Genomic DNA, 26,613 nt, shown 5'->3' with positions numbered 1-26,613 from the left:
AGCAATAATATCATGGTGATGTTTGCCACTTACAACTAACGATCGACCCTTTGATCCGATCCTTAAATTTCACTCATCAAGTTATTGATGTGTAACTTACAATGGGTTATTAAAATTTGGCAGATTGTTGTTGCCAGCAGGAAGAAACAAATTCAGAGCTATTATGTACATCGATTCGCATAGAATAAAATAAATATTCGGAAAGTCAAATATGATATTTAAGTTACTTTGCTACTCAGTTATTTTGCCAGATATCTAGTGGTGCTTTAGTAATCATCAGGAATCAGGATGATAAATTGAAAGGGAAATCACAGCAGGTTTTTAGCTACTCTAAAATGTTAAAAACAATTCTCACGTTTCTCAGTTTTTAGATTTTTTTTTAATCTAATTTTATAACAGTTTAAAATGATGAAAACTGATTTGGATGACTCTAAAAAATTCTTTTAACGTCAAATGCATAAAAACAAAGATAAAATCTTGAAACAGGCAATTGTATACTATTTAACTACTTATCAAAAACTGTTGATTTTTGGCATAATTTTGTCAAAAAAAATTTTTTTTATAGAAAATCAAAACACCGCAAGCTTTATATCTCAAATTGTAACTGGGTGGCAGTCTTGTATTTTACATGTAAGATTTACATGCAGCCTTGCATTTTATATGCAAAGATACGGAAGAATAGAATAAATATCCATCATCGGTTAATTTGAGAAAATTAAAAAAGAAGGATTAAAAGCCTCAACGTTCGAGGAAGGACCTTAAATCTTTAATTGTTGGCAGTTTAATTGTTAATTGTTGACCGATTTAACCGATAAATAGTAGTAACTAGTGAAACGACTCACAACGCAATTGAGCCACGAAGATAGAATAATGCGGAATAGAGTGTACAGAATAATGCGGAATGGAGTGTACCTCTCGTGACTGTGTTCCAGCTTGGCTCATGAGGGTAAGCTCGCCCACATTTTCAGTGGCTTTTCCTTTCGACAAAGCGATGTCTTGTGCTTTGGAGTCCAGAAACCTGAGGGCAGCAAGAACATTTCTCTCTTGACCACACATTACAACCTGGCAATCGGTGGCTTCGAAACGAACCATGGCACTGGATTCTCTCTCCACTTCATCCCTCATGGGGACTAGCTGATGAAAAATCTCAGGAGCATATTGGCACCGTCGTTCACAACGAGAGCTGCTATCTGAACATGCAGCAAGGAGGTAATCCTGAAATTGAAATAAAACGCATTATTTAACGTGTACAATGCGTTACTAAACAAATATGTTTCATTTTTTCCCCCAAGTACTTGTTTGAGACTAAATTATGATTGAATTCAACCAATAATAAATGCTCATTTATGCATCTTTACAAGTCAGGGTTGCAAAACCCACCCTAAAGTGGGTTTTTCTAAAATTGATTTCTTTTTTATCCTCTGTTATATTAAAGAGCTATTCTATTGAAATATATATGTAGTCTAGCCTAAAAAAATGACCTCTGGTGAAAAAACTGTGTTTGGAGATTGGAGAATCACCTTGCTGGCTAGATTCGACTGTTTGGCGATTCGATTAGACGGCGCCTTTGATTCGCTTTCTATGCAAAAAAGAAAGAAAAAATTATTTCCTCAAATAATTAAGATTAAAATATAAATAAAAAGTAATCCTGTTTTAAAATAAGTTTCAAATGTGAGAGTATGTGAGTACATATAACATTTTGTATCGTGATGTCAGAAACTTTTTTCAGACTTTTGCAACAATTCATTTGTATTAATTATTAATTAAACTTTAATTACCTATATGTTAAGTCAATTCATAAAATTAAACTCAATTATTAAGATTAAAATAAGCTTTTTTAAAATAAGGTACTTATCGCTGCCCTCTCTTTTGAAAAAAAAATCAAGAAAACGTGAAAAGCCCAATAGAACCCAGAAGAGCTCAATAAAGCCCAGAAAAACCCGGGTTTTTTGCAACCCTGTTAGACTTATTCCCTTTAAATAGCAATAGATATCAAACGTTTGGTTGCCATTTTTTTCTTTAATGCAATTCCAAAGTAGTTTTTCTACTATGTCAAGAAAAAAAAGTTTGTTGTCTAAAATAATTTTTTATTCTTCATTAAACATTTCAGTAGAATAATTGTAAGAAAATATTTTTCTCTGAAAATCTCATATAATTATAAATTTTGATAGTATTTGATTTCAAAACATTGAAAATTTCAACATATGTATTTGCATTACAAATTTAAAACATACACTTGAGCCCTGATAATTAAATAATTTCAACTCTTATATATATTTTAATTAAAATTTTTAATTAATTGAAGAAAACAGCATTTGCATAAAATATTTAGAACATGTCGCTTGAGCCCGAATAATTAGCGCAATTTTATCCTTCATAATTTTTTTAATTGGAATTTTCAATTAATTGGAGAAAACAATCGAATTATGTAGAAAACGGAATAGAAAAAAAAAGTTAATTTGAGTAAAAAATTCAATATTTTAAATACGGTAGTGAGATTTTTAATTTAATAATATATAAAAAAAATACAAACATAATTTCAAAACATCAAAAAAAAAACTTTGAACAACTCTAATTTTCTTTTTTAGCCAACACTACAATATAAACAGGTAAGCATTATTGTTATAATTCAAACATATGTAAGTTGATTAACAGTTCAAGTTAAACTATGGATAGTACTCAAAGAATTCTAAAGCATTTGAAAAAATGAACGTTTAAAAAAAACCTAAAATTATCATAAAAACAATTAAATAGAAAATACGTTTACATTGCTATTGCTGTCATCTTGTGCATGATTATGTACGTAGGGTAGAATTATCTTTCTCGACTCTTTCAAATTTAGATACCACGTAATGTAAATTGAAATATCTAATCTAAACACTTCAAAACAACCCAAAAATCAATTAAATGTATGTGTATCACATATTTGCGTAAGTGAACAACAAAAGAAATTATTCATCATTATTATACTTTAAATATTTGATTCATGTCGAACCTTAATATCAATACAGTACATTAATCATTAAACTTTTAAGACTCGAAACTAAGTGAGATAGGAACTTGGTTGCTTTTCAGCATAACAAACCGGTTTTATCCATGCATTCAATAGGATAACACTACTCTGGTAGGAAATTTTGGTGCAAATTTGCTGAAGTATCTTAACAGATAAAGTCAAACGGAATCAGATTATAGTCCATGTTAATAAGTCATATGCATCATGATAAATCCTACTATTCACTTTAGTAGGATCGAAATAAATATGATGATAAATCGTACTATTCATTTTAGTAGGACTGTAATAAATATGATAAATCCTACTATTCACTTGAGTAGGACCGTAACAAGTTTTTAACGAAATAGTTAAAAGCTGCAAATTCAGCGATAAACAACTTAATGATTTAATATTTATTATTAAATAAATTGTGATTGTGAAATCTGTTTTAAAAAAGTTATTTTACTAAAGTTTAAGATTTTTGAAAAATACCACTAAGGGTAGTTCAATAAATCACAAATAATAAGTCAAATATAGTAATTCAAAAATGTCAAAACATTCTTTAAAAGTAGAAAAAAAAATCTCAACGTTTCGTTAATTTTATCACAAATCAAATCAAAATAAACTATAAAAACATTAATTAATCCTCATATCTACAACACTAATTTATGAAAAACAAAATTAAATCCTCGAAAAAAAATTTAAAAAGAAAAAAAACATAGAAAACCAACAAGGAAGAGAATAATCGCCCGCAAAAATTGAACCGAATGGCAAATCAGTCATTGGTGGCCGAAGGCTGTGGACAAGGTCGACACGATTGTCAGTTTCTCTGTCAGACAACTGCATGTTGTTAATGACGACACCTAATCACGTCACAACAGATGACGGTCGTCAATGAAGTGATGACGAAACAGTAGGAAAACGGATTTAGATGTTTCATCAAGGGTAATTTCCTCAATATGAAACTGTGGGATAGCCCACTCGACAGGTAAGGAGATACTTCATTGGGAAAGAAAGAATAACAGCGATACCTATTCATTAATTTTGAGCCATGCGATTGCATCCCACCTTATCATATATCTAGGTTGTAATTAGAAATTGATAGTGAATACATTGGACTAGTGAAAGTTCATTCTTTCATAAATGATAGTAAAGATATTTTGGGCAGTTAAGAGAATAATGAATAAATATACGTAGTTCCCTTTTTTCTGAAAAAAAAAAAATCTGTACGTGCCTAAGCTCCCATTTCTGAGCATTGTTTCTGTATAAGATAAGACTGTTAACTCAGTTTTATGATTTTTAGAATTTATTTTGGAAAAAAGAACCCATAAATTTGTGTTTGCCATAATATATTAATTATTAAAATATCTTTATTAATATCTGACATTATATGAATGCGATTTCTTTAAAAACTAAAATGCAACATGAAAAAATATCCAACTAGGTAAATCCCTTGACGCAGATGGGACACAGAGATCTGCTCCGGATGCGACAAAATATTTTAAAAAGATAATAAAAAGTTGGCGAAATGACTTAAGCTTTGAATTATTTAGAAGTAGGGGTGAGTAAAAACCCTATAAATCGAATTTATTAAACCAAGAATCATACATTAAAAGCTACCACTCGAAAATATTAATCCGCTGAGGGGAGAAATTTGGCATCTCTGGGGATAACAGTGTTCCAATATATTTTTTTCTCTGATGCTCGAATTAAAAGCAAAAATACATTATGAAATTTCTTAAATATAAAAAACAGTTTAATATTTACAATAAAAATTTATTAAACTATCGGAATTATATTGGTACTAAAACATAAAATCCAAAAAATTAGCTAGAATTTTTTTTTCCATTCATATTCAAAAATTTATCAGTAATTAATTTGGTAAATTAAAGAAATTTCAATGATAGATAACTGTTTCTCCTAGATCTAAATAACGGCAAATAAATGGAGATTTGGAAAATTGTTGTTTGGAAGTGAGCCGTGTCTGGATGATTTGACATTTAACGCAGAAAAAGACACCGGTGTTTCATGCTGTATTTCACAACCATACATTATTAAAATGCTAAATATAATATTTTCAACTTATTCTGATCTAAATTAATAATACAAAATAATGAAAAAAAGTATGAAAAATTTGTTTAATAAAAATTGTGCGTCAAAAGGTTAAGAGCAGAAGTGCAAACACTTTATTCACTAAAACATTTTTCACATCAATACTAAAAAGAATTTACGGCGGTAAATCTTTTTGTATTGAAGTAAGAAAAAGATATTTTGTGATAAAAATGTTTTATATTAGTGGGTTGAAATAGTTTACATAATTATATTATTTTACTTTATTTATTTTTTTACACAAATATTGGTGATAAGTATCACCCCCTTAACGAAAAAAAATTTGGTAGAAAAAGAGAAAACTTCATATTTTGCAATAGAAGTTTATTTTACATATTGCAGCTTCGGGTATTTTGGTTAAAATTCAGAATTGTATTTTATTAATAACATAATACCCTGATTTAACATAAACAAATATTTTGATACTTTTTCAGTTAGTCGTAGAGTTACCAAATTGATTTCAAAAAAACTCTGTACTTGTTAGGAACAATACTGAAATGCATTGTTGTTGAAATGATTCGGTCTTAATTAAAAAAACAATTAAAAAGCATCTAGAAATAAAAAATATCTTCATGAGTCTCCCAGTTAATTATTTACTTAAAAAAATCCTTTCATGATTTTACTAAGTGAGGGGGAAAAAAACCTGGATTTAAGTATAATTTAAAATAATTAACGTATTTAATTTATTCGGAATTCTGCATTTTCTTTTTCAAAACTAAATAAACACATTTGTACAAAATATAAGAACGTGACTAACTTAAAGGTTACTTGAAGACTAGAAAATAATGCAAGTTAAGACAATAATTGCATAAATGCACAATAAATCAAACACCAACGATCAATAATACAAAAAGGAATATATTTTGAACTATGTACAAATTACAGTTAAATTGTACTGATTTTGAATGTAGGATAGCCCCACATTAATAAAAATAAATAAAAAAAATTCTCATTTAAAATCGTTTTAACTATAAATAAAGGAATAGTTTGGAAATTCATTATTGAATTAGTCAAATATTAAATTATATTCCTTATTTAGTTTTTTTGGCGACTGTAAAACAAATTTTTATTTGATATAACTTTTCTAAAATAAATGCACGGTTTTCAGCGTATTTACCAATAATGACTAAAGTATATAAATCTTTAATATTCATAAATAATTGTTTATTACTTATAATGTAATAACTAAACATAATTTTCTATGAAAAAAATATGTAGATGAGCATATTTTGATGCAATTACATATTTAGTAACATCGAGATGGTTGATTTTAAAAATAGGAGTATCCATAAATTGCGTGTTTCATTATGTGATACCTTAATTATTGTAAAATTACTAATGAAAAAATAATAAATATTTTTAAAAAAAATTTATAAATTATTTAAATTTTCATTTTTTATATTTATTATTATTTACACATAAATTAATTTTAATTTTCAATTTTTAAAAAATTACTCGTACTTTATAAATACACAAACAATCTAAAAAAATTTTAAAAAGTACAAATTATCTTGTTTATATATACACATATCACTACAGTTTTACGTATCTTGGAGGCAATATAAGTAAGTAAGTTTGATGTATAGATAGATATATGCCAAGTATAGTCAAAAATTCCCTCTAAATTATTATTATTATTTTTGTACAAAATGTTTAGATATGCGAATAAAAAAAGTCAAAAACATATAAACACATAAAAAAAAAAAACTTTCTATATAGTGGAAACTAACATTTTAAAGTTAAAATTCGAAACTTTATTTTAATAAAAATAACATCGAAACAAATTAAATTAGGATTTAATATAAAATTTCCATAATAATTTTAATCAAATAGAAAACTAAACAGCATAAATTACAACAAATATAAAATAACATTTACAAAAATATAAAGAACTTAAAATGCTATTTCTTCCCTAGCTAAAAGAAATATATAATTGTGAAAAATAATGAATAAATGGCATAAAAGTTTGATGCAGTTAGTATTAAAATAATAATAATAAACAATTAATTAAATCATTTGTTAAAATTTAGCGCCATCAAAAACCATATTAGATATTCAACTGCTCAAAAACTTACCCAATTAGAATGTTCATTAACAGTAGGCAAGGTAGAAATAGCCTGCCGACTCATGGCTAAGAGAATTAACTATCACCTACGGTTAAGATCCATAATAAAAAAATTAAAAGTTCTTGTCAACCTAAATTACTGACAGTAATTCATCGACCGGCATCACAGGGCACATGTTCAAAAATATTAAAACAAATTTTTCTGTCACACAACTTGACCTCTAATCCAACCAAAACGGATCTTGAAAGATGAACTGTCTTCCGGATGCAGTATTCCTAAAAGCGATCATTTGGAATCTGAATTCGTGGATAAAATCTCACTTTGCACAACCAATCACATTTCCCAGTAAAGAAATATAAATAAGTCTTTCTCTCAGGTGCGAGTATTTATTTAGCATCTTTAGACATTTGCGGAATATATAAGCACATAGGATGCATGTGGTACCGCTCTCAAACTCTAATTTAAATTTAAATATAAATTTAATATGAATTATATTTTTTTTAAAAAATTGAAGATTTTTGATTTTTTTTTTGCATGTACTAAATAGTACGCCGGTAGTAATATATCACAAAATTAGAATAAACCTAAATTCAGGTTCACATTAACTTGTTTAACCTATATTTCTATAAAATGGACAGATAGATCTAACTAGTGCTGCATCCTGAAACAAAACTATGTAAGCTGCAGGTTACACACGATCCCGAAGGAACGTAAGCAACTTTTAGACAGGTTGCCGACGTTTCGTTGTGATGCGCCAAAGTATCGCCAACGCGCCAAGACAATCAAAAGCTCTCCTCCGTGAAAAAATAACTTTCTTTAGAAATTATTCAAACGCGTCTGATTAAATGCTATTGAATTAGGTGGGAGAAATTAGAAACTGAATGATAAGAATTGTAAGAAAATTATAAATAAAATTAAAAGAAAACCAATGAAATAAATCAGTGCTTTAAAATAATAATTGCTAATAAATAGTATGATTTACTTTTTTTTTTAATATTGCAGTAATTATACAATAAGGGGTAAAAATTTCAATATATAGTTCCGAAAGTTTACTTCTTTTCTAAAAAATCTATACAGAACCTAAGCCGATAGAATAAATTTTCATTTAGGAATGCGTCACGGTTAGCTGTTTTTTGAAATATCATAAAACGAATCTATAAAAACACAATTGAATTTTCAATTACGTAATTACGAAATAATTAATGCGATATCATTTAAATAGGTAACAGAAAACGTATGTTAGGTTTTTTTTTTTTTTTTTTTTTTTTAGTACTTGAAATTGTGCTTAAATGAATCACAGCTTTGAGATCCTTATCAGTTTTTGATTTTATCAACCACGATATGAGGCACTTATAATCTTTTCCTGATATCCTCCCTTATCAAAAATTAATTCAATATGCTTTTAAGTAATAGAAGTTAATTTATTATTTAGGGTGATAAAAATATTAAAGTCCTATTTGTTAATTAATTAAATCAAATATCAACGATTATATTTAGTAGCCTAAATTAATCGAGATGAGGCAAAGAATAATTACTCAAAATTCCATTTTTCAGAAGAAATTTAGAAAAAATAATAATAAGTAGGAAATAAACTTTATGCATCTTCGTTTTTTGTTAGTTTTACGAAAAATACTACCGATTCAAAAATAATAACGTATGTATGTTGAAAAATTTTACAGACCAACCACCAAGCCTTGTTGACTTTTGAGTTAAATATTTTGAATTTAACAGTTCCAGTTGTTGAGTTAAATATTTTGAATTTAACAGTTCTAGTCGTATATCTCCTCTCAGCCACTACAGGAAAAAACTACTAGTTTTATAGTCATGGATCAAAGGTGTTAATAGGGTTAGGTTTTCGTGGTTTTCCTCTCCATGTAACGCAAATGCAGGTTAGTTCCATCAAAATGACCTCCACGAAGGCAAATTTCTCCCAATATTTGATCCAGGAGTTCCGTTGTCTCCTGGATTGGGTTCAAAATTACAAGGCTACGGAGTTAAAAACATTAGTAATCGTAAACCCAAAATTGGGTCGGTTGTGCAACAACGGTTATAAAAAAATAAGTCGATAGGCTTTTACAAATTGTGTTCAAAATTAAGTTTTAAAAGTTCATTAACTGTGTTAAAAAAAAATTCAAAATAATATTTTACAAATTTTGTTTAAATGTAATAGCGTTATTCTTTCATAAAATGAGTTATTTTTCCCTTAATTAATCTGCATATTATGTTCATCTAAGAAAAATTAATATGACCGCAAATGGTTAATTAAGTTACGAAATAAAACACGAAAACGTACTTTCTTCTTTTTCATTAATTAACACCCAACAGATTAAGATTCTTAACCTTCAAACTATAAGCGACAGCTGCAATCTGAGAATTGTAGCTTTAACAGTTCAATCAAAAGAGAGATTGAAAGCTAGACCCTTAATGTTTATTGTTTAAAATAGTTCTAAAATGAGCCGTAATGGTTCAGGGGATAGAGCCTTCGCCTTCCATTCGATGCCGACGGGCCTTCCAGCCGACGGGTTCGAATCTCAGTGATGGCATGTCGATACAAATTCCGCATTTGACTTGCACCAACCACAGTGCTGACGTAAAATATTCTCAGTGGTACTCAGTGGTAGACGGATCATGGGTTAGAGTCCCCTTGCCGTCAGGCTAACCGTTTTCATAGTTTTCCTCTCCGTGTAAAGCAAATGCGGGTTAGCTCCTTCAAAAAGTCCTCCAAGAAGGGATATTTAGCCCAAATACTTGATCTAGAAGTTCCCTTGTCTTCTGGATCGGGTTCAAAATTACAAGGCTACGGAGTTGAACAGTGATAGCCGTACACTCAGAATTGGGTCGGCTGTTCAACGCAGGTCATAAAATATAATTTAAAAAATTATTTACTTCTCGATATAAAAGATGATGTAGATATGTTTACTTAGAGAAAATATATTTGTGCGGCTAATTTTGAACTTAATTAATAATTAGCACAAATTATCAGCATATATTACGTATTTCAGCCCAAACCTTAAGATTGTTTCGGACTATTTGAATAACCGATTTATTAAATAAAATGTTATTCAGGATGATTTTTTTAACAACTTAAACCAACGGTTTTGATAGGCTAGTAATTCAAAATCCTGAAATGAGGCCTCCACTCGTTGCGTTATTTTACAATACAATAAAATACAATAAGAAATAAAAATTTCCGAATAATGACTACACTTTATCATTTTACTTTATGTAACTATTCAGTTTTCAGAATTTTTTTTTTTTTTTTTTTTTTTTTGAAGGGTGAGAAAATTGCATTTTAAGACAATTTTCATCTCATTTCAATTATATTAATGGATAAAATTAATGAAATCAATCATAAGGGAATGAATATATATAAAGACTAGGCAACATTCACTCCCACACAACAATCCCACACGTTCCCCGCCCCTACACAAGAAATTTCCCACCCATTCGTTTATGCATGCCAGGAATTGATTTAGTTGACTGGATGACAACGGCCACCTAATTAATGTTTGAGGGGATGCAAAATTCGTCAAAAAAGCATTAAACATGCACTGTAAAGTTGATTAAATGCAAAACCGGAGGTACCACATATCTATATACATATAATAAACGCGTCTGTGTGTCTGTCTGTAATCACAATATATCGCCCGAGAACCCTCGCCCAGGCACGAAACTCGGCACATAATTGTGTTTTGACATAATGAAGAAGTATTTTTTTTCTTTTTCAAAAATTTGGATTAGTTTTTTAGTTATCAGTCATTTTGTAAGAAAATCTATGATTTTTCGTCTTCCATATTCAAAAAACTATTAAAAAATGCATATACTTTTCTCCACTCTTATAAATGTATGCTAATGCGAACCTTACATTTGAAAAATTAATTTTTGACAATTTAAACCAATAATATACGAAGGAATTAATAATTTAATTGTAAGGTTCGCATTAGTTTACATTTATCAAAGTGGAGAAAAGTTTAACTTTTGTATTAAAAATGTGACAACATATTCGATACGTAAATAGAATGCTTCGCTTTGATACATTTGTCACTGTTCATAATTGTTATAATAAGTTTTTCTTCTTCTTTCCACGCTCTATTTTCTTTTTCTTAAGCGAAGACAATAATTTTTGTAGCGATATAGAAATAGAAATTGATACCATAAAAAATTATATAGAAATAGAAATTGATACCATAAAAAATTAATTCGTTTTCGTGTTCTTTTCATGTATTTAGCATTTTAGTTTTTTTCTTTTCTTAAGCGTTGTAGCTATATAATATGTAAAATAGGAATTTAATTGTTTTTGAAGGAACGATCACACTTACTTTGGATCTCTTTGGTTTTTCTATTCTTTATTTTAACAGTTTTTATTAAATGTAATTAGTTGCTTTCAGAAAGTTTCAGTTTGCAGGTAAGCACTTAGATTTTAATATTGAAGTTTCATGATTTGCTTTCATAGTAATTGTTGTTCTAAAGTATTCGTTGACTTCTTAAAAACCCGATTACTGACATAGCAGAACCGCCTTCCAAAAACCTTTGTATTTTGTCTAAGAAAAAGACATTAAGAGATTCTCAATGAAGAAGAAGGGCCCAAGAAACATCTGTGGAACGTCAAAGAAGAATGGAACATGACCGAATTTCGACAAGCAATTCTAGAGCCCAAAAAGTATCAGAGAAACGTCAAAGAAGATTAGAAGAGGTTTTCAGCTATTTGCCAATGATGATTTCGAAAGCAACTTTTGTATGCTTTTACGATTTCTGAGGCCTTTTTTTAAAAAAAAAAAATTAAAATAAAAAAAAACAAGTCTCTACCTGATAGTTATATTATAGGTTAGGCTACCATAGGCCTTAGGTTACCATAGCAAAGTTACATCTTCAAACATCCTCAAGAGCTATAACACATCTGCAGCAGAACTGGATATGAAGACAAAATTGCAGGATAGGAACACTTTAATTGTCCACTAATCTTCAGATTTCCTGCTATGTTTTAAAAAACTTTATTTGTGAAAACCTTTAGCGTGGCGGACAGCTGGCCGCCTTTGGCGGCTAGTATTACATAACACCGAGCCTATCATTGAATGAATAAATGTAAAACCTCAATTTTCCGATTTTTCAATCATAACAGGATCTTACATTTTCTGCATGAATTAGTTACGGCTCTAACAACCTACGGTCGTTTGCAAAAAATTCAAGTAAAGAAATTGTTAAAAAATATATATATATTCCAGGAAGCAAATTATACAAATTCACTATTAAATAAATGATAAGTAAAAGTATTAATGAATAAATAAAAAATGTAATTCAACTTAACGATAAAATAGTTTCAATCAAATACGTAATTATGATATTCGATACATCATTGAAGAATTCGCATGCAACTTCTTTAACAAAATTGTCTTTTAGAGATTTAGAAATCTTATAAATATATTTAGATATTTATTAATCACCCCTTTGACACCGGTGTCTCGCTTATAAAAAAAATTTTCTTACTCTCTAATTACAAACAAAAACATATTTTTCAAAATTTAATTCTAAAAGACAGTCTAATAGTTACTAAAAAAAATTTTTTTTAAAGATTATCGGAATTATATTCGTACTAAAATATGAAATTCAAAAAAAGTAGTTTGAAAATTTTTTCTTTTTATTCATGTTCAAAAATTTATAAATAAGAGATTTTGTAAATTTAAGAATTTAAATTATAAATTGCTATATTTCTAATGCACAATCAATTTAAATCATATTTCATATTCATTCTTCACAATCAATCAATCATATTACAATTTAAATCATATTTCTAATTTCTAATGCTATATTTCATAACCACAAATTATAAAAATGCTAAATGTAATATTTTTCACTAATTTTGACTTAAATTAATTCAAAAGAATGTAAGAAAAAAAAAAAAAAAAGGTATGAAAAATATGTTTAATAAAAATTCAGCATCAAAGGGTTAGAGGAAAACAACACAAAAACGTTAAACTTTCAAATCGCCGCCAAAAAGAAACCTTTTGCGCCAAGAGCGATAATCTCGCATTGTGTTCTAAAATGCACGAAAGTTCATGATGAAAGGTTGAAGCGCTGCTTCTTTTCTCCCATTGTTGGGGTCCGGTTGCGGTAAGCCCCGCAGCGCAAATGGGCACGGCACACACTTACGACCAGGATGCGCGGTCTTTTTTTATTTCACTCTTTTTAGATTGAGCAAAATGTTCTTTTTTTTTTTATGCCAGAGCACGAAGAGAGGTTGGCAAGGGCACGAAGATGGGGGCGCACTTTCAGAAAGAAATTTTCTGTTCTTTTTTTAAAAGACTACAGTAATATTTTTAACCTGATTTAATTATTTTAAACTTAAAAGTTCATCAAGATCATTTCAATTACACTGAAGAAAAATTTTTTTTTTCATCTGTTGAATGACATTTTTTAACAGATCTTAGATATTTTCGTATCGCTGATTTCAAATCTGCTATCGGTTTCTTGTTTTTTTTTTTTTTTTTTTTTTAATGATACTTTCAGTCTATTTTTTTGTCGAAATGTACAAATTTAAAAACGTTACACATAGCAGGGGATCGCATGAGTATTGTAACAAAGTAGGGGAATTAAAGCACATCATCAGGATTGAAATGTATAGGAACCTATACCCGGAAATGTCGTTAAACGCGGCTAGAGACGCTTCCCTATTATGACTAGTTCCTACGTGTGCTTTTAAACAGCTCATAATAGGAAAGCGCCCCTAACCGCGTACGATGACGTTTCCGGGCATGAGTTCCCATGCAATTTTAATCCTGATGATGAACTCCCCTTGAAATTTGTCACAGAATTTAAGTGAGCCTTTATATATAAAGTAACTAACTTAAAAAGTATGTATATTAACTAACTTAAAAACTTATAATAAATAAAGAACTTTATATGGAACTATGCCGTAATGGCTCATAAGTTTAAGGTAATGGACTGTCATTGTGAAGAACTGGGGTTCGATCCCCCAGTGGTGGCTTGAAGCCTATCCAGCTTCAGATCGATGAGTACCAGCTTGTCTGTAAAATAAAGGCGGCATCTGCGCAGAGCTGATTTTATCGCCACAATCATGCCGTTGATCACGAAATTGTGGAATATTAATCTCCATACCTCCCTGACCCACAATGGGCGGTTGCGAGAATGCTTTAATTTAACTTTACTTTTCTTTGATTGCTGTCCAAGGTTGTGAAGAGATCACATTTTTTTCATTGCTATAGCATTTTTATCAGAAAATTTTTTAGCAAAATATTTATATTTCAATCTCCAAAATAAAAATTGATTAATGACATTACACATCATAAATAATGTTTAAGGTAAAATTTAAATTTCAAACTAATTCGTATTAAAATAACATTACATAAACACAGCATCCTTTATTTAATATAGTTATGTTCAGGGCAAATTTATAAAAAAATGATCTAAAAAATTGCGATTCTTTCATTTATAATTGTTTTTTTATATTTGGGTCTAAATATTTCGAATGCAATGCAGTTTAGAACAAAATACATTCAACTGTCAATAAAGTTATCAAATAAAAACACCTTTTATTGATCAGTAAACAATAAAATACATTCTATTTATTCAAAACGCTTAAAATTAACAACTGTAATATAGTGCTCAATTCACATAAAATCAAATTTTCTTTTTTATGTTATATAGTGAATGTTATCAGGAACTTCCATTTCTTCAGCAATCGATTTGTTTTAAATGTAAGGGGGTGGGATAAGAATTCTTTATTGCGCATAGAACTCAGCGCACCACCGACGCCCACGTGCGAATTGGAACTAAGGAAAATATCTTCAGACATAAGACGATTTCTAGCCTACAGGTTATGTAAATAAAAACAAACAACTAGTTTAAAAGGAACCTTAATTACATTATATTAAGAGAACGTATAAAATTTTTGTTAATACCTTAATATTGCTGCTTGCCTGCAACAAATAATTAAGAAATAAATTCTATAATGGTTAGAAAATCAATTTTGATAATGAAAATACCAGGAATAAAAATTTAAATATTTTAAAAAACCTAATCAAATGTTTTAAATAATATTTTGCAATTTATTATGTAAATAATATCAGGGGTCTGTCCAGACATTTTGTGAAAGGTCCTGTTTTTGTAAAATTGTGAAAAAACTATTCATAATTTGTGAATATAAAATAAGCGTTAAGTCACATTCTTTCAACCAGGGTCCTGCTTTTGTGAATTTGTGCAAATAAGGTCCTGTTATTGCAAAAATTGCTAAAAACCTTTTCAAGAAGTTTTTAAATTGTAAATACATAGTTACAAGATTCTGCTCAACAATTGCTGCTACTAAATTAGAGATGCAACATGCAAATATTTGGTATTTAGCTTATACTGCTCAATATACAGAATATTCATTTCGGACGAATAATGGAAACGAAATTATCACATTTTTAATAATTTCAATTGATACATTTTAAATAATGCAACTTAGTAATGTATCACTTTTAATGCGTTACGCATTTAGTAAACTTAAACAATTCTTAAATTTATAATTTTTTATTTAAAAAATTGCCAGAAATTTATTTTTATTTATATAATATTCTATTCATTAATTTTATGAATAAATATAAATTGATCAATTATTTATTTACAAAAAAATATATGATTTAATATTAATAAGAAATCGCACACGATTTTTGTAAAAGTAGAAATATTTTCTTACAATGCTAGATTTGGAATTTAAACTTAAATTAATTGGAATTAAACTATAAATACTTATAATATACCCAATGTCAGGGTCCTGATTCCTCTTCCACGCATTTGATTGACCCCTTGACCTGAGGGTCAGAGGCTATAAATACTTATAATATACCCAATAAAAAAATTAATATTAGACCCTTTGATGAAGATGGGACTACGGTGTCCCTTTTATAAATAGTTTTTTCTGACGTTGTACGTACAAGCAAAAATATATTTGGGTACTTTAATAAAACACAGTCTAATAGTTGCTAAAAAAAATCTGTTAGATTATCGGAATTATATTTGTACTAAAATATAAAATCCAAAAAAAGTAGTTTGAAATATTTAAATTAAAACATATTAAAAAATTTATCAATAATTAATTTTGTAAATTAAAGTAACTTCAATGAAATAACTGTACCTCTTGGATCTAAATAACTATAAATAAGTACAAATTTGAAAAACCATTGTTTGGAAGTGAGCCCTGTTCGGAAAATTTTACCTTTAACGCAAGAAAAAGACAATTTAATGTCGCATTTCGTAAACATAAATTATTAAAATACTAAATAAAATATTTATCACTTATTTTGACCTAAATTAATACAAAATAATGAAAAATATGTTTAATAAAGGGTTAACTGCGTGACATTTCAACAACTAAATAAAATAATTTTAAGACAGAAATTTCGGTTAAAAATAGAGCAAAAAAAATAAATTCTTAATGTTTCAAAGTTGCAAAATAAGTCCATTTTCACTCCTCCTCCTACTAAAGTCACCTACTTAACTCGTAAAAGCGAAAAGAAATTCTCTCAAATAATTGGCAATGCATTCGACATGCTTATCTTTTTTAATACAAATCACCTCCGCATTCCCTGGTTACCATGTTATTCTACCGTCACTGAATTAAATCACTTTCACCTAGTTAAACCGGAACTTAAAAACACAAATGCAGAGGCTTTTTAACATGTTAAATAGGCTACGCAATCAACGAATAAATGTTCATACCGAAATGAGTACATCAAAAGAAAAAAATTATTCTCTTTCTATCTTTAAACGGCACGGAATCACGTATTGCTATCTTCTTCTTTTTTTTCCCGTTATAACGTTCCCTATTCACTAGTATTATTAAAATTATTTTAATCTAGGGGTTGTTTTACTTATAATAGATTAACTTAAAGTGAACGCTCTACTAAGGAAGAATCTTTTCATCTCGATTTCAATCGAAACTTCGCCTGAATTCCGGTCAGAATTTGTGCATATAACATGCCTGTTTTCATAGAAATTTTTATGCGAAACTAAACACCAGACACCACGAAGTGATATTTCAAGATTGGCTATCCAATACAAAATTGAATTGAATGTAGAGTTTACAGGCACAAGAATCACACCACCTGACAGTTTTTTCACCACAGTGTCACCAGAGAGCTAGTGGAGTAATAGCATGCTTTAGAGCTTTTATTTCGTATGCGTGTTGGTCCGAATAAGGCATGGGTTGTAGTTTACCCAGTGACATATGGTGGCTCAGGGGATAGAGCGTTCGGTGACCCAGGTTCGAATCTCAGCTGTGGTTGATACAAATTCTGCTTCCGGCTCGTCCGACTAAAGTGCTGACTTAATATACCCACAGCAATAAACGGATAATTGGTTAGAATCCCCTTGCCTTCGGACTAACCGGGGGGGATTTCGTGATTTTTGTCACCATTTAACGCAAATGTAGGTTAGTTCCATCAAAAAAGTCCTCCATGAAGGCTAGCTTACCCAAATGCTTGATACAAGAGTTCCCTTGTCTTTTGGGTTGGGTTCAAAATTGCAATGATACGGAGTTGAACATTGATAGTCATAAACTCAGAATTTGGATTGTTCAAAGCCAGTTATAAAATAATTATAAAATAAAATACTGCAATGATTGCGGTTTATTCGAATGACTAGGAATATTTTAACTTCATAGTTTATCCTCCCATACAGATGGTATTGCAAAGAATTAATTTGAGGAACATAAAGAGGATTTTTGTGGTATTGACCTCCATAATATCCAGATCTCAATGCAATTTGGCACCTTCGCGTTGAAGATGAAAGAGCCATAGGTCATCTAGATCTAAAAACCATCTTGTCTTAGACTATTTTAAAGTTGCTGTGAACTGTCTACAAATGACCGATTAGCATCTCGTGAAGTCTAAGCCAAAAAAGAAAATCAAAGCTATTTTAAAGGGGAAACAGTAGTCACGCGAGTTGGTGGTCAAAACAAAGTGATCACTCATTGCATAGTCAGAACAGTGTGAAACTTTTTTATTTTGTGAATCTCATTAGCAGTAATTAGAACTAGGAGCGATTCTCTAAAACGATTCGAATAAAGGACAGGTTAATTAGTTAAGTCTAATACGTGATATTAACTTTTATAATATCGCACGAAAATAAATTTATGGACACAAAACTTAAAGGCATTAAAATCGTGAGTTTCGGTCACTGTTAGTTGAGCAAAAAAATAAAAGCGAAAAAAAAAGATACAAGTGCTCGAGTTCAGTAAAATTATTCAGAGTCGTGCGCGGGCGACCCGGATAAAAAAGGGGGGTGGGGAGAGAAAACATATGGTGATCGAGCCTTGTACCTCATGCTTATGTTAGTTTCTGACATCAGCTATGGGATGAAAATAAAACTCAGCTCACGGTCTCAATTTTAAACGGAGAGAGAGAGAAAAAAAAAAATATATATCTTTCGTAAGGGATGCTGGAAATAATAAGAGTCCAAAATTCGCGACGTGAGTCACGAGCAATCTCAGGATCACGCTCATGCAATCACGAGTCCAGCGACGAGATCTAAGAGGAGAGGTAGAGGTGAGGGAAAGGGTGCTCCTCACCATCGTGTTTTCGATATGCTAGTTTTTTCCTGTGGGAGGGGCCACAACCCTCCGTTGACATTTGAACTGCATGATTTTTAGCCCGAAGCGCATCCTGTTATGTTGAAGGCGCTGGTCCGTTCAGATAATAAACTTGAGGTCTCCTATACAAAATGTGTATTTTATATTCTTGGAAACCTATCTTAATACGGCCAATCTAATAGAGACGGATGGGTTTAATAAGAAGACATTTCCGGTGAAATGTGACAAGAGGAAACTTCAGAACTCTTTTGTTCAAAAGGCCTTACCATTAAATACTACAGAAAGGTTAATCCATTAAATACTACAGAAAAAATAAATTAATAATCAATATTAGATATCTAAAACGCAAAGTACGACATAATGGCATGCGAATTAATGGCGTCCCACTTTGAAACGTCGCAAAAATAAGAGCTGTGTCTAAAGGGTGGGGAACTGGACGATTGTTCAGGGACGCTAAAATTAGTTTAAATTAACGAGTTCATTCAAGTTCATTAAATATCAAAATTGAAACAATGTTATGTATCATATTTTTAGATTTTTTAGTATAATATAATATATATATAGTAGAGTCCAGATTATCCGGGCCCCGATTAACCGAACTATCAAATATTTCAATTTTTTTTTTTCTCTCTCTCTTTTATTTTTTAAAACTACCGCCGAAAAAAAAATTCTGAATTTTAATCTTCCAAGCATTCAGGTAAACGATATCCAACGAAATAATTATCGTCAATATTGAAAATGAATCTAGCGAAGATGATGAAGACAGCGACGATGAAAATCAACATATAAAAATCTCTCATACAGATGGACTCAAAGCTATCGAATGTGCTATTGAATATATAGACCAACAAGAAGAGGAGACACCAGCCTTCCTGTTATCCCTTAAAAAAATGACGAAACATTGTTGCAGAAAAACTCCAAAGGTAATGTAAAACAAAAAACGATTTAGGACTTTTTTAAGTAAAAACTCTTTAATTCTCGTAAAGTATACTCTTTAAGTGTTTTTACAGAAGCTTTTTAATTATAATATGAATGGTATGTGGTGTATTCGTATAAATTTTGTATTTGTTAAATATATTACATTTATACCAACTCTTTTTCTTTCCTCATCGCTTTAACCGAGTTATTCGGTTATTCGAGTTAGTTGTGGTCCACATTAACTCGGATAATCGGGATCTTACTGTTTTTATTTTTTTAAGTATTTTTCAATGTTACTTATTTTACAAGTGTTTTAGCCATCACTTCGCCACTTAAAAGTTATATTTAAAAAAAATTTTGCATTGAATATCATCTTTGAAATAAAATTAAAATAAAGTAGTAGCAAGAAAATTATTCCAAGCAGAAACAAAGGCATAATGCAATAATTATTTACAATTATATATTTAAATGAGATATTGTATTTCGTCATTTCAAATTTGATTTCCAAGGAGAAACCTCATTGTTAATAGAATAATAATGGCTTCCAATAAAAAGGCAATAACCTTAGTAAATAACTACAGAGTAAAATGGGGAAAAGTGTTCAAAAGCAATAGTGACCTGTTATGAAATAACAAAATCAACAAAACAATAACTGATAAGTTGCTTCCTTCCAATCTTCCGATTTGTCCCTTCATTTACGACCAATGACGATCACTTCGAATTTCATAATCACTTCTCGAAACTATTATTTTCTTTTTTAAAAGAAGTCGACCTCATTTTAAACAATTGAATTTTCAAAATTCATCAGGAAATGCTACTACAAAATCTCTCATATTAATTATTAATAACAAGCGTGTAATGCATGTCTAGATAAAAAAAATTTCAGACAATAATTCTTAATTATTCTGGAAAAATTGACGCGTGTGGCAACAAACTTTTCTAGAAAATGCTTAAAATTTCATAAAGTTAATTTCCAATTTAGTTTTATAAATTCAGTTTTCACACCATTTTCAAAGTATGTTAAAAATTTTGCAACCACTTAAAAACAATTTCCAGGCCATGCTGATTAAAAATAAATCAGATTTAAAGCGGTTAAAGGCAGCAACCAATTTTGGAATCACGAGAATTGGAACCACAGCATGGGCAACACTAGCGGGGAGGGAGCGTTGGGTATATGCCCCTCTCAATAATTAAAAATTTTTAAGTCCCCCTCAGTGTTTCAGACTAATAAAGAGTCAATAAAAAAAAGAGAAAAAGTTGAAAACAAAACTTTTAAGGTAAAAAAAAAATACATTTTTTTAAGGTACATTAACTTTTTTTTTTTAATTAGTGTGAAATTTAGAAAAGTAATGAGACTGTGTAATTTAATTTAACCCCCCTTAAAAAATAGGGTCCCAGAAACCCTCATGAAGCACATTTTAAAAAATAAAACTGAAAAAAGAAAAGGGTTAATTCCGAAATCACAAATGAGAAAAAGTAAAGAACATAACTATGTAAGTTATTTGAGAAAATCCAGAAACCCATTTTCGAGAGGGTATTCAGGTCAAATGCTTACAGCTCCAACTTCTAAAAACACCTCCAAGTTGCAGTTAACGCTTTTTGAAAAAACATTAAAATTTTTAATAATTTTATAAAAATTACATACTTATTTGGAAATAAAAATTCCACATTCATAAAGGAATTCGCAATTCACGTAAAATTCTGAATAAATTTTTTTTTAAAAATTGTGATACAGAAACATGTGCAAGCAGCAGAAGTTAGACATTTTATTATTTAATCTGTCACTAAATGTGCAAATTTTAACTGGTAACTCATTACCCACAGAGGATGAATAATAGAAAAATACATAATGAGGAAAATACTCTTAAGTTGTAACATGAGTTTGTTGCATAAAGGGGGGGGGGGGTAATATACATGAATTTTAATTGATACAGTGCTAATTCTATTTACGATTCTTGCATTTCTAAATACTAATATTTTATTTTGATATAGATCATAATTTTTATTTAAGAATACAAAAGTCATAATATCAATAACTTGATATACTTTAAATGTGAATTAAGTCATTGTATATAGTATTTTATGCATCCCAATCATAAATAGCAATTTTAATAAAGGCAATTTTATTTTGTAAAATTAAAACATCTAATATCGGAAACAATATTAAGTTTAAAGTTGTAGGAAATTATATTACACTAACAAATCAAAAACTATTTATTTCTTTGTTAATAAATTTACTTGCAATATAATCAATTGATAATCAATGTTAAACAATTTACTTGTAGTATATGTCGAAAAACTAAAATTAAAAACTAATATCAAAAGAGTAATTAATTACCCATCGATTTTTAATTAACAAAATAACAAAATTGTTTGTCATATCCTTAAAGACAAATTCATAATTAAAATGTTTAATTCATAATAACAGGCAACCAAGAATAACATAATAATAAAAATTTAAAACAAATACAAACAATAACAAAAACTTTAAAATAATTATCTGGAAACCATTTTTCATTAAATATTTTAAGGCAATTGTTTTATATGCAATTATTCAATTTTTAAATTAATTTCACATTACATAATTGAATGTAAAAACAAATATATTGTTGGTATATATGTAATGAACAGATTAAAAAGTATGAAGAAAAAAAAAGAAAAAAGAGAAATAACGGTAAAACATACCTCGTTGAAAGAATGCCAATTAAAGCAGAACCCAACCATGGAACAAATTAATATGTTGCCACGCAAAACGAAAGAAAATTAGTTTTTCCCCCTTCTCAAAGCAGACGACAATCAAAAGATATACCCTGGCAGATGGAGCGTTAAAATCAAGATGAGTGAAAAAGGGATTGACCAGCTAACACACGTGACCTAGAGAAAAAGATCCGGTACCTGAAATACATCCTGGTCCAACGTCCACTTGCCTAGACGCACACACAAAAACGAATACGAAGAAAGTAGAATGAGCAAGCTTTCTTTAACTCAAAGCTGATTTTTCTTACATAGAATTTATTTTAAGAATCGTTTCCGTGGAAGTCCGAGGAAGCACAATATAACTTGCTATTTTTAAAATCGTCATGATGTGACAGTAGTATTTAAGCATATTAGAACGTATTCATTACTAAAACATAAGGATTTATTTATTTAGGTACAGAATACATAATGTGTATTTTATGTCATGTTATTAAAATTTAAAATATGAATTCACTGTCGTGTATTTTAATCATTAATGTTAAAATTTAATTCTTGATATTATGATCATTGAATTAAATTGGAATAATTTGGGGGAAAAAAAGTCTTTGAATAGCATTGAAGATAGAAATTAAAAAGACGACAAAAAGTAATATTAAAAGTCACATTTTTCTATTGGAAGGAATACACAGAATTAGCTCGATAGTAAAGGAAAAAAATTATTCAAAAAGAGTTATTTTGGGTTCGCATGTTTTCAAGTTGGCGGTATCTATAAATCCCTAACAATCATTTAAGTACCCGAATAACTTTTTAAGCCAATTTTAACCAAAATGTCATTTTTTCTATTTTTTTTTATATATATAAAATACAAAACAATGGATCGTTCTCCTTCTCATACCTTTTGAGTTTTGTTTCTACGTCAAATAGAACAGAAGTTATGATGATTTGAAAAAAAAAATTAAAAAAAAAAACCCATCTATATTGTTATTGTCTTTTTTTACTTTTTTCTCATAACTAATTTTTCGGTTATTCCCCTTCATTCTAAATACAATAAATACCTCAAAATATTTAAATTTTAATTGCTTGAATGTCTTCTGTATATATCTAGGAAATAGACTGCGGACAGGTGGATTGAACTATTATTTAATATTTTATGGATAAAATAATTAAACGCAATTAGTTTATTTATTATTTTTTTGCTAAATAAGTTTCTATATTTGTTGTAATATATCTAAATATTTATATGAAGTCTAGTGCCTACAATATTCTCTAAGTCAAAATTTTACAAGTATTATAAAGCATGAATATTGAAAAACAATAAATTATCATGAAGTTATGCGATTTTGAAAAAATATCAATTTTAGGCCTTTTTACCAGTCTCACCCCCCCCCCTCGTACTTTTTTTTAAATTATTTTCTTTATTTTTTTGTATTTATAACATGTTTTACTGTAAAATTTACACATTAATCACATTAAAAATTTCTAAATGTAACATTTTAAAATCTTGTCTCCGAAGTTATTTGGGTACCTTAACTCTATGACTTCGGGATCGCATCATAAAGTTCGTATTCTAGGCTTTCTATTTGATCTAAAAGAGATACTTTCTAAAATTGCTAATAGACTGTTCATGAGCCAAATGAGTTTGATCCTCTCCTTTTTCTTGAGTTTGACCCTCTCTTTTTTTTTTTTTTTTTTAGAGTTTGATCCTCTCATGAGCCAAATGAGTTTGATCCTCTCTTAAGTGACACCACTCTAAGATTGTCACTTAGCACCATCAGTGCCATTTTTACAAAGAATAAACACACCCGACTGAAGTCCAGGGCCCCCAGACAAACCTGGGCACCTCATTGGGAGGCGAACGCTCTGTCCCCTGAGCCACCGCGGCTCTAACGTTAAATTTTGCATTTTTCTAGATAGATATTAAACATTTTTATAGAGGCTACAAAAATAATAAAACTTGCAAGACGGTCACGTAGCATCTTCTTCCATGGATCAACGAATTCAGATGGATTCAGAATACCGAAATTTATTGAACTTGAATTTCAATTTTTCAGGAGAAGAGTCAAAATTCGGATTTGTAAAAGTAACAATATTGATGCTATTTGTGACATTGATGAAAGTGATAATGGCAAAGTTATTGATGCTGTTTGTGACATTGATGAAAGTAATAGTGGCAAAGTTATTGATGCTATTTGTGACATTGATGAAAGTGACAATGGCAAAGTTATTGATGCTGTTTGTGACATTGATGAAAGTAATAGTGGCAAAGTTATTGATGCTATTTGTGACATTGATGAAAGTGATAATGGCAAAGTCATTGATGCTATTTGTGACATTGATGAAAGTGATAATGGCAAAGTTATGGCTGCCCGACACAAGTGTCTTAGAAAAATGGCAATTAAAATACAGTTGGATCAAAACTAATATTTATACATTTTATTAGTAATGTATAAAGCTATTAACGAATTTATAACTAAAACCTGTTCCTTTATTTGCACACAAAATTTACAAAATATATAGCTGCTTTGCCAAACGAAAAAAAATATATATAATTGCAGCCACTATTCAAAAACAAGTCAAGAAAAACATAACACAGCAAACATATTTTGTAATAATTCATAAATAATCAAGATGTATTACTGCAGAGAAAAGACATTTCATTCTATATGCATAACAAAAATAGAATTTGACTCAAGGACTTGACAACATCCTTGTCAATGTCAAGCTGATAAGGTCTCTTTTTTTTCTTCTTCTAAACCTAGCGTTTTTAGCTACGAATTTGATTACAAACTACCATATACAAAGTTTTAAAAAGAAGCAAAGATTTTTAAACGCTAAAATGTCATTCTTAAGTACAAAACTAACAATCTTACTATATAAGTTTCACATCAATTTTAAAGCATCATTGAAGCCTTTAATAGAAAAGAAATTATATTAAATTATAATATTTATTTAACAGGAGATACGTGGCGGTACGCAATACTCTGATCTAGAGAGTAAATATAGAAAAGTAATTCTTTTATACAGATTATTACATCCAAAAAGTATTTCACTAACTTAACGTTTTTTATTGGCTAAAAAATTAGAATGAATTTTATATACTTTTTTTTTACATAATAGAAGAAGTATTTTATCTAAGCTCTTAAAAAAAACTACATTTATTTACGTAATTCGAGAAAAAGGGGAAACAATGGCACGTAAATACTGTTCCACTTTATCGACTAAATTAAAATCATCAGAAAGCCAGTCAGGATTTAGAAAGACTAATAGATAGTTATAGAAATTATGTATAAGTGTAAGTATAGTGTATACACAAGTCGATACTTTCATACATTACCTACATTTTCTTACATTACCCTACTTTCCGACATAACTACCGTAAAATACTTAATATTAATTTTATATAGGCAATTATTTCATTAGGAAAAGACTTAATATTTAAAGGGGAAAAAATAATAAGATGATCTTGAACTTATCAAGAGCAGTAGCAAAAAAATATATATATAAATAATTAATTTAAATTAATAAATAATTAAATTAATAACTCAATTTAAGATTCAACACGATTTCAGATTCAACATAATTTCAGATTCAACACTATATTTCAGACTCAATACGATTTTCGATTCAACGCAATTTCAGATTCATAATATTAGAAAGAATATTAACCCCTTTACGATCGGTTAATTTTCAAGAAAACGGTCATAAAAGTGCCTATTTTTTTGGCTTTTGTATTTGTATTACGTACTTGATTAGTGCTGCAACTAGTTTAAAATAAACTATTACCTTAAAAATATCCTGGTACTGCCATCAGGTGTGTAAAATGAGAAATAAAATGTTTTCCGGGCAAAAGAAATGAATTAGTTTTATTCTTATTGGCGCGTTACTATTGAACACTCCAGCCCGTCAATATCACGGGAGCGAGAAATAGCGGGCGAAATCTCACCCCGTCATTTTCACGGAAACAAGAAGGAAGGGGTTAACACATAGCCGCAAATGACGGTTACAGTCGTTCGATTTTTATCGACATATAGGCTATGGTCGCCATGCACATTTTAATTAATAAAAAAACATCATTAGTACGAAATATATTTGTTAATTATTACGTAATACATAGAGAAAAGATATAATATTTCATGTAACCTATCGTTTTTTGTGCAATTTTTCATGTTATAACAATTCGGAGTATTTTCGTCTCTGGGGACAAATGGCGGAGTCAGTCACACACAAAAAAAAAAAAAAACATGACT

At 29.3% G+C, this 26,613-nt stretch overlaps 1 protein-coding gene across 3 annotated transcripts in view; it reads right to left on the bottom strand.

Annotated features, from left to right (window-relative positions):
* LOC107442020 (uncharacterized) overlaps positions 1–26,613 on the bottom strand; it is a 62,208-nt gene that overhangs the window by 22,807 nt on the left and 12,788 nt on the right. Inside the window, exons 1-2 of one of the 3 annotated variants that reach the window (XM_016055461.4) lie at positions 22,355–22,506; positions 913–1,215 (exon numbers count right to left, since the gene is read on the bottom strand). In XM_016055461.4, the coding sequence (XP_015910947.1) occupies positions 913–1,215; positions 22,355–22,393 (342 nt within the window). In that variant the 5' untranslated portion in view covers positions 22,394–22,506. Of the gene's footprint in view, positions 1–912; positions 1,216–7,176; positions 7,851–22,354; positions 22,507–26,613 lie in introns of those variants that run through there. The other 2 variants (XM_016055460.5, XM_016055459.5) reach the window with 2 other exon arrangements.

Source organism: Parasteatoda tepidariorum, chromosome 7 (assembly GCF_982258835.1).
Source record: "Parasteatoda tepidariorum strain Cologne lab strain chromosome 7, Ptep-v5.0, whole genome shotgun sequence".
NCBI lineage: Eukaryota > Metazoa > Arthropoda > Arachnida > Araneae > Theridiidae > Parasteatoda > Parasteatoda tepidariorum.
This window is presented reverse-complemented; position numbering and strand designations above follow the sequence as displayed.